The sequence below is a fragment of the Falco rusticolus genome, chromosome 1 (assembly GCF_015220075.1).
Source record: "Falco rusticolus isolate bFalRus1 chromosome 1, bFalRus1.pri, whole genome shotgun sequence".
In the NCBI taxonomy this organism is placed as follows: domain Eukaryota; kingdom Metazoa; phylum Chordata; class Aves; order Falconiformes; family Falconidae; genus Falco; species Falco rusticolus.
The window spans coordinates 42,241,654-42,256,774 of NC_051187.1; the positions used below are offsets into that span (position 1 = coordinate 42,241,654).

At 46.0% G+C, this 15,121-nt stretch overlaps 1 protein-coding gene across 7 annotated transcripts in view; it reads right to left on the reverse strand.

Annotated features, from left to right (window-relative positions):
* Positions 1-15,121, reverse strand: part of ULK1 (unc-51 like autophagy activating kinase 1) — an 81,486-nt gene that overhangs the window by 35,752 nt on the left and 30,613 nt on the right. For all 7 annotated transcript variants that reach the window (XM_037376763.1, XM_037376781.1, XM_037376755.1 and 4 more), the window contains 3 exons: positions 9,188-9,246; positions 5,294-5,376; positions 716-766 (listed from right to left, as the gene is read on the reverse strand). In XM_037376763.1, coding sequence (XP_037232660.1) covers positions 716-766; positions 5,294-5,376; positions 9,188-9,246 — 193 coding nt within the window. The remainder of the gene's footprint in view (positions 1-715; positions 767-5,293; positions 5,377-9,187; positions 9,247-15,121) is intronic.

A 15,121-nucleotide genomic window follows, 5' to 3' on the forward strand; every position in this document is an offset into this window, starting at 1 on the left:
CAACCACACATAATTCCACCAAGCTAAGTGTCTTGGCCGAAGGACTATCATATCCCATACACACTAGAAGCAATTCTGAGTTGTTTTCCACTGAAAACAAACCTCTGAATCCTAGTAAGTGTGCTTGGAAATATTCAAAAGTTTTGAATCAAACGAAGAAAGAAAGAACTTTCAATAGAAATCTGTCTTTGCTTTGGCCAGTTCTCACAGAGCATTCAAATGTAACCATTAAGATTTATTAAGAATTTGGAGGTAAATGCTGAAGCAAGATTTGGTAACCGGAGCCTGCCGTTTTGCACAGCCAACCTAAGGTGCCAGCTGGCAAGCAGGGGCAAGAGTGCCCGTTTCCACCATTCACTATCCTGAACTGCCCTGCAGATGCAGACGAAGAGCAAGACCGTGCTGCATAATCCTGTTTACCTACAAGCATCCCCGCTGGCCAAGCACTTCATACAAAGAAGATGAATACATTTCAAAGCTAGACTTGCTTCTGCTTTAGGTTTCTAAGCAGCCCCTAATCATCCCTTTGAAGATAACTCAGCATAATTAAATACATTTTGATGGCAAAATCTGGACACACAGTAACAAATGCCAAATCCCTGCCTAAATGACTAAGAAAAACAGAAAGCAGTCTTTTTCTTTCTTCTTGAACTAGCAGCAAAGGAAGTCATGCCAGAGTTAAAAGAGAGTTGTAATAAGAAAATGCAACACTTACATTTTTTCATAGAGGCACTTGCATCCAAGAATGGGTGATGGAAAAATTCATCTGAAAAAAAAAAAAAAGAATTCAGGAACAATGACTCAGTGAAAGGAAGAGACTGTAAGAAGTTTACAAAGCAGTTAAAGCCTAGCAAGTTACAGTATTTTTACAGTGATTTTTCCATGCAATCCAGTCATCCATGGAAGTTGGTCAACTGTGGTGGCATATAGCAGCTGTCAAGAATGCGGACTGGGAACTGCACGTAGGACCTACTCTTAAAAAAGGATGGAAAATTATTTGAATCCAGGGATTGCTATATAAGTATGAAAAAAAAAAAAAAAAAGAAGTGGTTCCTCTGCTACCAGCCATCTCTGCAAAATCAGAGCTGGGGCAATTACATTAATGAAGAAAGGGAGGAAAAAAAAACTTTGCCAAAAGCATGGCCAAAGGACATGAGGATTTGTACCTTTGGACTCGCCACCAGTACTAATGGATTTTCCTTCCCCACAGGGCATTAACGGACTTAGATTTTGCTGCAAGCTACAACCCTGGGCTGCTGGGGAGAACACACTAAATTGTTAATGCTTCACTGTCTTGCAACAACTCTTACACTTCTAGGAATGGCATCAGTTATTGAGAGCCAGACAGCATGACTATGTCACATCCTGGCATGGCCATGCCTGTGCATGAGCATCAAAAGCTCCCATCAGCAAGAAGGGAGAAATCCCAAGGTGCACTGAAAGACAAAAGTCCCTGGCTGATCAGGGTGGCAGGTCACCCTAATTGTAGGGATCCAGGAGAGCTGTATTTATCACACTGCACTGCCACTCATTCCACAGAAGAGGAATGATAGGACAAAAGGACTTCCACTGAGTGGTCTTCTATCACACACAGACCCAAATCCATTGTGCACTGAAGGCAGAAATGCATTTTCTAGAAGGCCCACACAGAACTCCCTCCCTTTCACACCAGACATAACTGCTGCCTTCTTTACTCATTACGGCAAGATATTCTACAGATCCAGGCCAAGAAAGGCTTCTGTCCTGGCTTGCTGGAGACCCTCCACGTGCTCGCCTGTCCTGACAAGTAGCCACCCCTCCTGACGCCTTCACGTCTGATCCACTGCAGCTCTACGCCAGAGTCCTCTCCTACCACCACCAGCACCTCCACCTTTCAGGAGCGTTACTCACGGATCAACACTGATTATTTGGCTAACTGCAGGCAGTTCAACTTGTTACCAGCATAGTTTTCCTGTTGCAACACTTAAGGTTTACAAACTTCTGCTTTCTGTAAACAGCTCCTCTTTGGCCAGCAGGCTTTCCATAAAGTAGCAACTGAGTATTTTGTTTGTCTGCTTTTTAAAGTTAAACAATTCCTCTCTCCCCAGCCCCTCCTTGCCACTGCTATTTCAGGGTCCTGCAGCCAGAGTGCACTGGTCTCGAACTTAGCACAACAGAAGTGATGGGAATCTCTGGAAGGGAAAGCTGAAATCCCACAAATTAAGATCTGCTGTAGATGGAGGACATCCCTATCCTGCCTGGAGCTGCCCAGCTGCTGGAGTTTCCTGCTTCTTCAGCCTGCCTCTCCAGAGGGTACCATCCCTCAGCTTAGCTGATTCAACTGAGGGGATGGAAATGATTTCTTTCATTTTCCCCCCTCCCCCCTCCAAACTGCTTATTAGTTGTGGCTTGCAAAGCAAAATTTAAATGATCCTGCAGGAAATTTGCAACTTGAACCCCCTCCTGCCTTTCCTCTAGATAATCTTGAGATTGCAAAGACCATCAATTTCTGGCTGAAGAGCAGCTGAGACACAACAAGTAAATGATGTTTGAAGCTTTTGTGTTGCTGTTGTGTGGGTCAACTAAACTCTGGGGAGCTCCCTTGAGGGCACAGCACTCTTCTCCAGGCAGACTGCAGAGGTCCTCAAGAACAGGAGGACACCCCTCCTCTGGGGATGGTGGCTCAGGAACCATCCCTAGCCTGGCAGCACTGGCAAATCTTCACCTTACAAAGCGCAGGAGAGGAAAGGAACAGTGAACAAAGGCACCAACCACGAGCCAAAGCAGACTTCCTATAAATACCACAGGTGAAGGGAGCAGCGACAGTTAGTTTGCCAGTAGGAGGACAAAGCACCTGTCTATGGGGCACTACCTAAGGGAAGGGGGAGATCTGCTTCACATAGGATTTGAAGCTGTGGGCCGTTAACAGCTTGTGCACAGCTGGCCACGGACAGCAGCTGAAAACACAGCAACAGCTGGGCACAGGGAAGAGCTCTCATTTAAGCAGTGCTGCTATTTTGGCAAGGGGCATCATCTGGATGCCTCCTGAGCAGACGCTAAGGAAAAGGGTCCATTTGGTAGGTCAGAGAGTCTGAGCCCTCAGGAATGTAGAAAAGCTGAAGATTGAGCACCAGCAGACAGCAGGGAAAGGAAAACGGTGGTGTCACAAGCAGGGAGGAAGCTCAGATGCTTCAGCCGAGTCAGAGGTGGATGAGACCAGGAATACAACTGGATTCTGTGGAAGTGTATTGGTCTAAATAAATCACGGCTCTGGCACTTGCTTTCCTCTCGACTGACAGGAGATATCAGAATATGGCATGGGATGTCACACAGCCATTGAGACCTGCCTTCTATAAAGCACAAGGAGTATCTCAAATATAGGCACCTTTACAGAACATATTCACAAACTCTCCCTGAGAAACAGTTACATCTTACAAGGACATGCCAATTTATAGAGAAAAGGATCCTGCATGTGATTAAGGGCAGGCAACAATCTCGGTGCAGCAAGAATTGCTGTAACTGTTGTCCTGAGTGAAATCAAAGTCTATTATCTCAAATTTCCAAGTGTTAGACACTGACTCATGCAGTCTACTCCCAAGAGGTACAAAACTAGCTTACAGGGGGCCAAAAAGGTTTACCAGACTCAATTTCTGACAGCAGGGAAACAGGAGCATCAAAGATATTTTCTTTTGAAATGCACAGCGGCCTGATTGAATAGGTAGAGACCCACAGCCCAGACAGACAATCTGCAGGGAATCTGAGAGGTGCTTACATCCAAGTCAGTCAGTAGCTTCAACAACTCCCTTTTCAAAAGGCTTGTTTTCTCACTTCTGCACTGTAGTACGGCAGTGCTTTGCATTCAGCCCTGGATAATTATGATCAGCTTCACTTAATCTGTGTCACACTTGCTTCACCCAAGTGACACTGTCTCCTCAAAGGCTTTCCCGGCATCTCTAATCCAAAAGAATAACAGAGGCTGCAAAACAATTTCTCTTCAACTAGCACATGCTGCCCAGCGTGAAACAATCCACCTGAGCAGATAAGCAGCAAAAAACCAACAGAAAGTCACCTCCCAAAAGACAGATATGTCAAACCCTTTTACCCCAAGCCTGACTAAAAAACAGTATCCTGAAAAAACACAGCAGCACACTTTATAGTCAGGTGAAAAAATGTAGTGTCTGTGCAAAAAGCAGGATGCTTTTGCTGTGATACTGCCCATCTGACACTTAACACAAGTGCACTGGCTTTGGCCTTGCTGCCTTGTCTCAGGAAAACCACTTGAGCAGGCTTGCCCAGCACAAACCTTACTCAAACAGAAAGGCTGAGAGGCAAGCCTACACCTCCCGGCAGCAGCACTGGCCGGTGGCAGCAAAGCTGCTCCCTGCTGCTCTCAGGAGACACCACCAGGGCCAGCTTCCTTGGTGAGAGAGAGCATTCAGATCCCAATTTTCACCTGAGACGAGTCTAGACTGTCTTTGCCCAAGAAGACAGGAGAGGTGGTGGGGAAGACTAAAAGACCACAGAGCTCCCTTTAAATGACCTGGTCCTTTCTGGGGCTCTAGGAATGATTCCACCTCTGCCCATTTTCCTCTAGGACATGGCTTCACTAGAGGTTCTTCAGACCTTTTAGCTCAGCTAGACACATCTGGAAGAGTCTGCCAAAGCCAGAACTGCCTAGCACATAATGATTGTTCTCTGTTTAGAAGGAGTAAGACATCAAAAAAAGGAAATTCATGCCAGCCAAGTCAGGAGACAGAGACACAGGTCTACAGGGAGAGTCGAAAGACTGCCAGCTTGAGCCCTGATGAGAACCAAGGCATCCTTCCACAGAAACCTGGAGAAGGAAGGAAGGGTCCCCAAGCTGCTACAGTATCCTGGCTCAGATATTACTGCAGACCCTGAGAAATGGAGGGGATTGACTGAATTGTTCATTAAATGGGTGCAGCTTACAGCTTTGGGAACAAACTATGACAGGGAAAGAGCACAAATGCACAAGACATATGTTTCACCTGGCAGCATGCTGAACACAATACAAGTTCAGAGAGCAGAAGCCAAGAGAGGAAATACAAGTACGAAACATTTGCTGAAGGTGCACCAAATCTCTGGGTTTACAAAACTGTACTGCAATCAGCACTGACCTTCCCAGCACATCCACTAAAACCCCCGAGATTATGCAATCTCCCAGGCACAGGTGAAATCCTGGTGTCTGGATGCTTCTCCTAGTACCAGCCAGAAGTACAGAGGTTTGTGCAGTGCCATAGCACAAAAGATGGCACGGACAGGCAGCAGAACTGAAACTGGAAGGAGGTCTTACCAAAGTCCATGCGGTCCTTATGATTACGCTGCAAGAGGCCCAGCAGCAGCTGTCTCAGGTGGCTTGATGTCTCCCTGGGGATGCTAGGATTGAAAACAAAAGCAAAATAAGAGACTTGCAATCTACTTAAACTGCTTTTACATATTCAGGAAGGCAACCTGCAAATGCTAACTCACTTTGTGCCTGCTGGGCTAGGAACATAAAGAGGAGCTCACCGGGAGAGAAGATGAACAGAAACATCTCTATTTGCATTTCTGTTTGGCTTTTACTCCACATAGTCATTGTTAAGGCTACAGCTAATCTAGCTTTAGTGGCCTCTCCCAGAAGCTCCTGCAGATCCTTTCCTTCCACAGTGGTGCCAGTGTCATCCCTCTGGGTCTCGGCTAAGTCCATTCAACATGCAATATTTCACACATCGTAAATAAAATCTCTTCTACTTGCTCTAATGGGAATAAGGAGGTCATTAAAATGAAGCAGTTACCAAGGGAAAGCTTCCAATTAAGACATTGCTGATGAAATGTATCACTAATTACTACCATTTTAATAAAGGCATTTCTTTTTCAGTGCAGCTTATCTAAGACCAGCAATAACCTTTGCTTACTGGCTTCCTTGATATACAGCATTTATTAATTGAAGACCACTAAGATGTGAGCAACTGCCACTCGAGCAAGCTGAAACTAGTGCAGCTATCACCCCACTTTGCACTAGAGCCAGGAAGAAAGCAGGTGGAGGAGAGGCTAGGGCAGCTCTCCACAACCCCAACAGACTGCAAGAAGCAGGGAATAAATGAACAGATTAAGGCAGGGAAAGCAGCGTTCAGCTCTTGCATAAGTGGATCCAGCTCTGCTGACTTCCCTCTGTCAGCAGCAGCACTGTCAGGGGCTGCAGCAGCCAGCCCCACAGCCAGAGCAGAGCCCTCCAAACGCAACGTGGCTCCAGACCCTTTCAGTATTAACTCTGTTTACCACGGCTGTACCCAGCACGGCTCCCACGGTTTGCCAGGCTTCCCCCTCTCCCCATGCCAGGTCAGCTGAGGTAATGGCATGTTGCTCAGCACAGTAATTTTAACTGCACGGAGTCCAAGCCTGCTCAGTGGCTCAGCACGTGGCTCGCTCGGGCAGGGCTCTGCTTCGCTGGGCTGGCATCGCTCACCTCCCCAAAGCCAAGCCCAGCCGATGCTGGGAGAAACAATTCTTCCTACACTGTTTCCACCAACCCCACCTCTGCCACAGAGAGGGTAAAAAAAAGAAGCTAGGACAAGAAATAGTGGGGGGAAAAAAGAGGTGCTAGCTAGCACTAACAGACCCCTGTTCAGTGAAACCAGAGATGTAAGGCACACTATGTATTTATAGGTTTCAGCAGTGCCCAGTTATTTTTCTGTGAAGCCCTAAGGCCTTGCTGGCAAAGGAATTTGAGCCTAGCAGTTCCTAGAACAGAGAATGATGGTATGCATCCCTCATCCTTGTTTGTACTGGAGGAGCTGCTCTTCCATCCCTGACACTAGAATGACTTTGTGTGCCCTCCCAGGCTGACAAAGGAGGAGGACACCAGGACTCTGGGAGGGACACAGTTAAACTAAGATTTGGTTTGAGCCAGTAAAAAACACCCTCACAGCAAAAAACTGTGCCTTCGAAGCACACCGCACAACAAAATAACCCAAGATACCACAGCTAGCAGAGTTTCCTGAAAAATACATTAGTGTTGGAGACTTGCAGTACTCCAGTGTTATCGTCATAATTTATTTATCCATGACACATAAAGATCTCATCCAAAATGAGTCCATTTTCCAGCAATGACTTTAGCTTTTGTATGGTTTTAAAGCCAAGAAACAGGCAGGTCAAGCAGTAGACCTCAGATGTCACAACACAGACTGAAGATGGTGCACATTAACAGCCTGTTTGCCTCCTCTTATCTCTCAAGTCTAAAATGTCAAGATTTGCTATGCTACAGTATTATTTTCCAAGGCCATCTTTTTGAACACAAGCAACAGAACTGCCTCCTTCCCCCCATGCTCTAGAATGTACTTTGCCATGCAAATTGGCACAATGAATGTTAGCTATTTAGATCAGTGCTATTAAAATTGTGAGGCCTTTGGGCTTTCTCCCACTGACATGGGCTCCTCGCCTCAGAACGGCATTTCACCTGCCAGCATCGGCACAAGCCCGGCAGGCAGAGACCGCTGGTGAGCATGCAATGAGCTCTTCTTCCCCACCCTGTTCCCAAGCTAAAATGCAGCACTTCCATGGCGATGCGGTGGTGGGTGCCAGCCTGCCTAGCCCCAAGGAGAATGAAACCAAACCCTGGCACTGCTGCAGCTCAAGAAAGAGGTCTCTGGAGCAGCTTCGTGTTTCATCCTGTGTTGACAGGGCTACCGAGGCAGTTTATTCATGTTTACTCAGGAAATAGCACAGACAGCAACTCACGTTAAAGAGATAAACTGACTCTGGAAAGCAAGGAATCTGCATTTACACAAAGGCTGCTTCAGATCTGACTTCTGTAGTGAAAAAACAATGGTCTTGGATCTACGCTTTGGAGGAATTTGGTAGTTAAAAAGTGGAGATAAGTGAAAGCGGTGAATGCAGGCTGCATAAAGGGCTCACAACGAAGGAGAAGGACTAATCCTCTACAAGAACAGACATGCTCTCCTTTTACAGCTGTTTCATTTCTCCCCTCGCCTGCATCCTACTGCATACACTACAAGCCAAAGCAGCAGCGGGGCAGCATGATCAACACAAGGAAGCTCATTAACTGTAGGGATTTCTTGGTATGAGGGACTACCTCAAAAGGTGAGCAGCCAAGTTTTAGGGGAAACAGAAGCTCTGCTTTGTGCTCACACAGACTATCTAGCTCCAGCTATGTGGTGGCATTTTTGCTTTGAGTTGTTCTGTTTAGGTGTTTTACTCCATCACACCCTCTGGTTCAATTCAGGAGAGTATGCAGATGCCCTAGATTTAATCCTGGTAGAAATCTGTCCCCCCAAAAAGGGAAGTCTCAATGGGAAACTAAATGCATAGCACAAGCCATTAGTAACAGCTCTAGTTTCTTGACAGTCCCTTCTACTATCTCTTGGAGCTATTTAAGCTGATAAGGAAAAAAATCCACCTACAGCAGCTCAGTGAACTTCCTGCATATGTGGCTGCCATCAGCAGCTCTGCCAAACAGAAGCTAACTTTCTGGTTAAAAAGGGCCTTCCAATTTCTGGATGTGTAATCTGGAACTTCAGTCTTGTCTCTATACCAGGCTGAGGTTTTCAGAGCAGGCGTGAGATTCTGCTTCAAGAGCTCAGAGATCAAAAGAAAAGACCACAGCAACAAAACCAAAATACAATGACAAATCACAGCACTAAGCAGCTAGGTAACTTACACCCAAGTGGGACAAAAGCATTATCTTCCCCTTGAAAACTGCAGCAGTATCCATTTCCATCGAGGTTATAGTATTTCCTCCTATTAGCAGAACGGACACAAGCAGTTGCTGCCCTGACACGTGAGAAATGGCAATGTGATCTGCAGTCAGGTATGGCAGGTTACAGGCAAGACTGCAGTCTGGCTGCTCGCATGATTCAAGAATTGCCATGAGTTCTTCTCAAGGCTCGCAGACTCAGGGAAGCCATATGTGGGACAGGATCACTAGCTGGCTCTTGAAACCACTAACGATCCTGAATTTTTGCAAGGTAGGAGAACAGTATCTGCAGAAAGACAGAATGCCAGCTCTGGCAATCCACTACTGCCTGACTTTCTCTGGGCCACATCACTGCTAGTTTAAGGAACGGAGGTAGGCAGGCAGCCAAATATTTTTACAGTCAGCCCCCCGAGTGACAAGCCAGGAGCAAGCGAGGACAGGTGTAAATACAGAGTAAACAAGTGCATACAAACAGCAACACTGGAAAATGCTTACTTCGGCATCAGCATCTTGTTTTTCTCATAGAAGAGGCGAAGATCCTGTGGGCTGCTGGCCTGTAAGGAGAAAGAAAACTAGTACATGAAGCAGTTGACAATAAAGGGAAGGGATTAGCATTTCTATCTGAACCAGCAGAGGAAAATGATAACCTGCAGCTTGCTTTAGACTGAAAAGCCAGCATTGTGCCAGAGTGAAAATACAGTATTTCAGCCTGCTGTCCTTTTGTCCCTGACCTGGTTCTGTCCTACAGTCCCCTTCCAAGGGCTGAGCTTTGGTGCAGTGGGCTCTGAGGCTTAGGTCTGAGCTGGCCTAATAGCCTCACCCAGGAGGCTAAATAATTGCAGACGTGAGGAGGCCCAAATGATGAATGGCAGATCCTGCTGAGAACATGGATTAATGCTGTAGGGCATTTAGAAAAGGGACAGAGAGCCTGTTGATAGGCAAGGGATCTGCAAAGAGACTAGGAACATAGGGAAACAGCAACTGAATTAGGATTTTTTTACTTTAATTCCAGGAAGCCATAAGGTCTGAAGCCACAGCTCCTATTTGTGCAGCAATATACACAACTGCTGGGGACACTGACAAGAAGATTCCAAATTCTGAGAGAACTGATTTAAAAAAAAAAAAAAAGCTAGGCACAACAAGAGGCTTACATAGCTAGGCACAACAAGAGGCTTACATCTGAGGTTAAAAATAAAATCGCCAGTATAGAAGCACAGATACATAAAAATCTCCTAATGTCATTTCTCCATTTGTTTTTATGCAACAAATGATATAGGCCAGTAGATGAACCCTAGCGTCTCAAGCTTTTCTGCTTAGGCAAAGTCTCTTTATTAAAGGCAGAGCAGGCTGGCTGGCATAACACAGACATGAAGGTACACATAAACAGGGAAGAAAGATCAGAGAGATTCATCTGCAATCAGTTATTGGTGCAGCTGAGTGTGTAGGAAAGTGTGAATGAGGCAGCAACAGGCAGCTTCTCCTGAGTTCAGGGCAGGCTCAAAAAACCCCTCAAGCCTTCCACCTACTTCCACCTCTAAATTAGAAGCATTTGAGGTCAATTAAGATGCTCAAAACAGCAAATCAGAGAAGCCAATCTGCAGATGGCCATCAAAATACCACTGATACAGCACAGCTGGAAAAGCAGCCACATAAGATGCCATTTCAACATCACCTCCTCCCTCTGGGTGAAGATGAAAATTAAGGATAACTAAAAGCTCAGTACAAAACCTCAAGAGAAACCAAAGGGAAAGTCTCAAAAGCTGCTAATAGACTCATGTTGCATTGACCAGGACAGCATTTCTTGCAGTCTTAGCAACCCAAGCTTCACAGCTCTCCTATCAGTTTGTAACTGGATTCCTAGAAGGCGGAAATAAGAAAGATTTCCTGGTTCTCCTTTCTGCAATAATGTATCCTTTGCTGTTCACAGACACAGCAGGGACCCAAATAGGAGGTGCAAAAACTCTTTCTAACATTCATTGTAGTAGTTTGTGATTTAGCAAAACACCTTGTTACGTAGACACCAAACAGCATCAGGTTTCCAATCACTGCCACTCAATTTGATTTATTTCAGTAAAACTCTGTTTTACACCACTCCCCTTGCAGATCTTGCCCTGTAATTAGATTCTTAATATTTGGCAAACTTTAATAAGGCAAGCACACATGCTGCACCAAATGGCTTGGCCACAGTGCTCTACATGATGAGAAATACGCCCGACAGACATAATGTACAAGGAGGAACAGAACTCCACTGCAGGGAAGCAAACTGTTTGCTCATATCAGAGATACAAGCCTTGGCTATTTGCTCTGTTCATTTCCTGTTGCAACAACTCAATTGTTTCACAAATAACAATGATGCTCTGATCTATTCCAAACAGGGATTTTTGTTGTCAGAGATTTTCCTGGCAATAAAGACAGAGTATATTAAAAGGAGCACACATGCAAAGCCCAGTTCATTAGAGAAGGTTTCCAAGCACTATCTTGGATAGAAACAAAATCCTCAGTAAGTTCCCCTCCTCTTTGTACAAATTCAAGAGATATCCCTGTAGGGATGTTGCCTCTCCACATTCTGCTGCCTCAGTACAATTCCCACTTGTTCTGTAAGAAACACTTCCAGGGAGTCAGGTTGCTGCCCTCCCAGACCACACTTCCTCACCAGGGCTGTTCCCAGGAGCTCACAATCCAAGGTGGGTCTCCGATACAGGTAGCTGTCTGCTGGGCAGTAGAGCCATGTTAGTGAGGGCCCACAGACAACTGTGGATCACCATTAATGCAGTGAAGCCAACTGCATCTCATGTATTAACCAACTGAGTCACACAGTTCTGCTCCTAGCAGCAGGCTCCCAGGCTTGCAGTAACACGCCCACTGCTTTCCTGCTGTTAGCATCCATTTCATAAAGCACTGGTACCTTCAGCCACTTTGCTCGCCTCTCCTTTAGTAAGTAGTGCTTCTCTGAGAAGCATGGAAAAAAATATGCAGAAATGTTCGTAAGACGCTAAAAATGCCATTTTAATTCCTTCTTCTAGGAAGCTAAGGACTTTGGAATCTGCCTTCCAGGCAGATACACCCTACTGAAGAAAAACACCAGAAAAAGCACATTTTGGGCACCTAACAGCGGGACCATTCAAGGTACACAGAGCCAGCTGCTACCTGTAGGACAGCATCCATCTGTCAGAAACAGGGATGCAGAATGGACAGCTCCGTTTTCCCCAAGAACAGGAGACACACCAGCAAGCCAATTTATGTCCTTGTTCCCCCTCTCATGTTACTATGGAGCAGTTGTGTTAGTGTAACTGTCTCTGGTTTTTTCTGTTCTTTCTATATACAAAGACAAATGGACAAATTGAATCCTGCCACTCTGCTACCTTGTCCCGAGCAGCAGTCAAAATATGTCGAGCCAACAAAGACATTCAGCGTAACCCTGCCAAATCCCACTTGGTGCTGGCTGCCTGCAAGTGAACTGCATGCAAAAAGCACGCAGGGTAGTGCTTCCAAAAGCGCTCAGCTCTGGATTTGTTGTGCTGGGCAAAGGCTGGATGCAAAAGCCTGGCATTCGGTCAGAAGAGCACCAGAGACATCCACAGCCCCTGTGAACAGAACTGTCTAGTCAACACTTCATAGAAGGCGTATGGTACCTGCTCTGTTCTCTGAAGTCTTTCCTTCAGGATTTCTGGGGATTTGGAGGTGCAGAGAGGGGATTCAAGTATGTAAGAAAATAGTACTCATGTTTCTAGCTCAATAGTTTTAGGGAAAAGCTTGATAACCTGCTGTAAAATACCTTCTGCTTCTGCAGTCTTAACGGCTGATATTTTAGGATTGCCACAACTAAGTAGCCAGCATTCAGGGGAACTTAAAAGCAAAAGGACCAGAAATAACCAAAAAACCTCAGCCCTAAACCCTTTTCTTTAGCTGCCCATGAATGTTTTTCTCTCCATTCCCAACAGAGCAGGATCAGACCCACAAACACTAGTCCAGAAGCCAATGGCCTGCTGACTACAGCAACAGATCAATCACTGACCTGTCTCACCAGAATAACTTGCTGCTGCCAAGAATATCTGTCCCCACTGGCACAGGGCAGTCCAGAGGAACAGCTTTGGGAACAGAAGGGCAGCCTGCCTGGAAAATAATCCAGGAGTTCAAATTCTGGGTATAAAATCCTCCCTGCCCTAGTCTTCCTCAAAGCCCATTTCACAACATAACAGTTGTTGTAAGTGATACGTAATCCTAGTACTTATGCAGGCAGAATTAACCCAGAAATAAAGCAGTGGGCTTGGTACACCAGGCTTAGAAATTAATTTTTCACCTAGCAGCTAGCTGGGATGATAACACATACAGGCAGGTTAACTCTTTCAGAGCTGCCAGACCAGGCAGTAAAATTTATATTCCACAGAGGATCTGATGCCCAAGTGGACCCATGCCCCTGCCAGAGACAGCTCTGACACAAACTGCATGTGCTTGGCAGTGCACCTGCTTACTGAGAGCTGCACATTTTTTAAAGGGGTCACACAGCAGAAATCAACAGGAACATCTGTGTGATTCTCCCCACCCCTCAGAAAAAAAAAGGAAAAAAGAAGGAAAAAAAAAAAAGAGATCGAGGTCATTTAATTAAACTCTACAGCATCCAACAAGGACTAGATTTTTTTTTAAAGATATTTTAGACCTTGTGTAAATCTTTCTTCTCTGCTTCCGGTTTTGCTTCTGGATGTCATTTGGCTGTGGAGCCCACATCACCTGATGGGGGGCAGTGGGTCACAATTTTTTCTGCTCAGGTAAGGACAAGAGAAAACCATTACACTTGTAAGGCACTTCTCGGTACTGGTCAGCAAGACGAAGATACACGCTGTTCAAGTCCTGTCCTCAGCGACAGAAATGCAGAGATGCAGGTGTAGACCACTCATTAGGCAAGGCAAATTAACAATTCTACATTAATACAGTGCTCAGCAAATCTGTTTATAGGGATTACGAATCCTATTAATCTCATCCCTATGGCAGTCTCACTATTATGTTTATGGGCATGTTTAATACAAAAAGCTCCTTAAGACAGCTTCACCAGCCACCCTACCAACTGTTCACATCTGAGCATCCACAGCTTCTGCATGCGGCGAGGCAGGGAAGGGACAGGAATGGCTCTGGGAAGTTGCCCTGGGTGACCCAGCTACAGATAAAATAAAAACTCAGACAGCTAGAAATCTCTGTCAACCGACAAGCACTTTCTGGATTGACAACTTCCTCAGCCTTTCCACACATTTGATCTTTTCTCCATCTAACCCAGCCCCCGAAGCCCAATTCAATTTTTAAGCAGCTCATTCCTCCTCACTGCAGGTAACACTGGAGTCCTTTTGGTTTGCAACCTTGTGAAGGTGCCTTATCAGCTCACGCAGCCAACAGCTAGAGTGCCCAAACGAAGCATGTTTCACACCTGTGCTCCAGCTTCCCATAGGAATCTCAGTTAAATAGAGGTGAGGGGGTGTCCTTGCCAGCCTGGGGGGGAAGGCACAGTGAGGATGTCGCCTGAAGAGGTTAACATCAGAAATCCGGTTCCTGGCTGCCCTGTACAACTGGGTCTGCTGGTGGTGCCTTGTGGCATCAGGCTGTTATCTCCCCACCCATTTGTAGATGTCCCTCCCAAACCCACTCATTCCTAGTCATGATCTCCCCATCACCTCTGTCCACTACCCCTCTCTCCTCCTACAAACCCTGTAAACAAAAGCTTCTCCACTGCTCAGTGACCATCAGCAAATTCTTAGAACACAGTCATGCCGACAAAGAAATAAAGCCCGTTAACCTTTAACCAGCTTCCCAACACCTGCCCTGGACAAGCTTCTTTCACCCGAAACTCGCAGCTAAAAGGCAATTTGTGACACATGTGGTCAAACCAAATAGATGGTGCACTGAGAACCATCTGGCCTGAGCCCTTCTCTCTCCCTGATCAAACAAACCCACAGCTGCTACTGTAGTAACAAATGGGGCCTGGAATTTTGCTTCAAAATACAAACCCCAGAAGAGGAAAGGTGTGGGGATAAACTAAAATAGAGAAACAAAAGACCCTCGTCCTCAGTCCAACAGATGTTAGATGTATATGGGAAAGAGAGAAGTTACCCAGTCAGGCAAGCACAAAGCAAGGATCAGGACCTGCTGGCCAGGGGCCAGAACGTCCCTTCCCTGCCCACTGCAGGGCAGGGTATGGCCATGCCTATGCCAGAGGGACATGGGCACACAGGGCCGCCCTCGCCCCTGGGTGAGCTGGATGTCACATCCAGGCACAGAGCTGACTGCTGGCTGCCCACCTACCCTTTCAAAGCCTTGGCTGAAGGGCTGAACAAAGCTGATGAACATTCAGTTTTATTACCTGTGAAAGGTCTTCCTTATAAGAACAAATGTTTTCAGAAGAACATTTTTGTGACATGCTTCAATGACCAATGATGAAAGCCA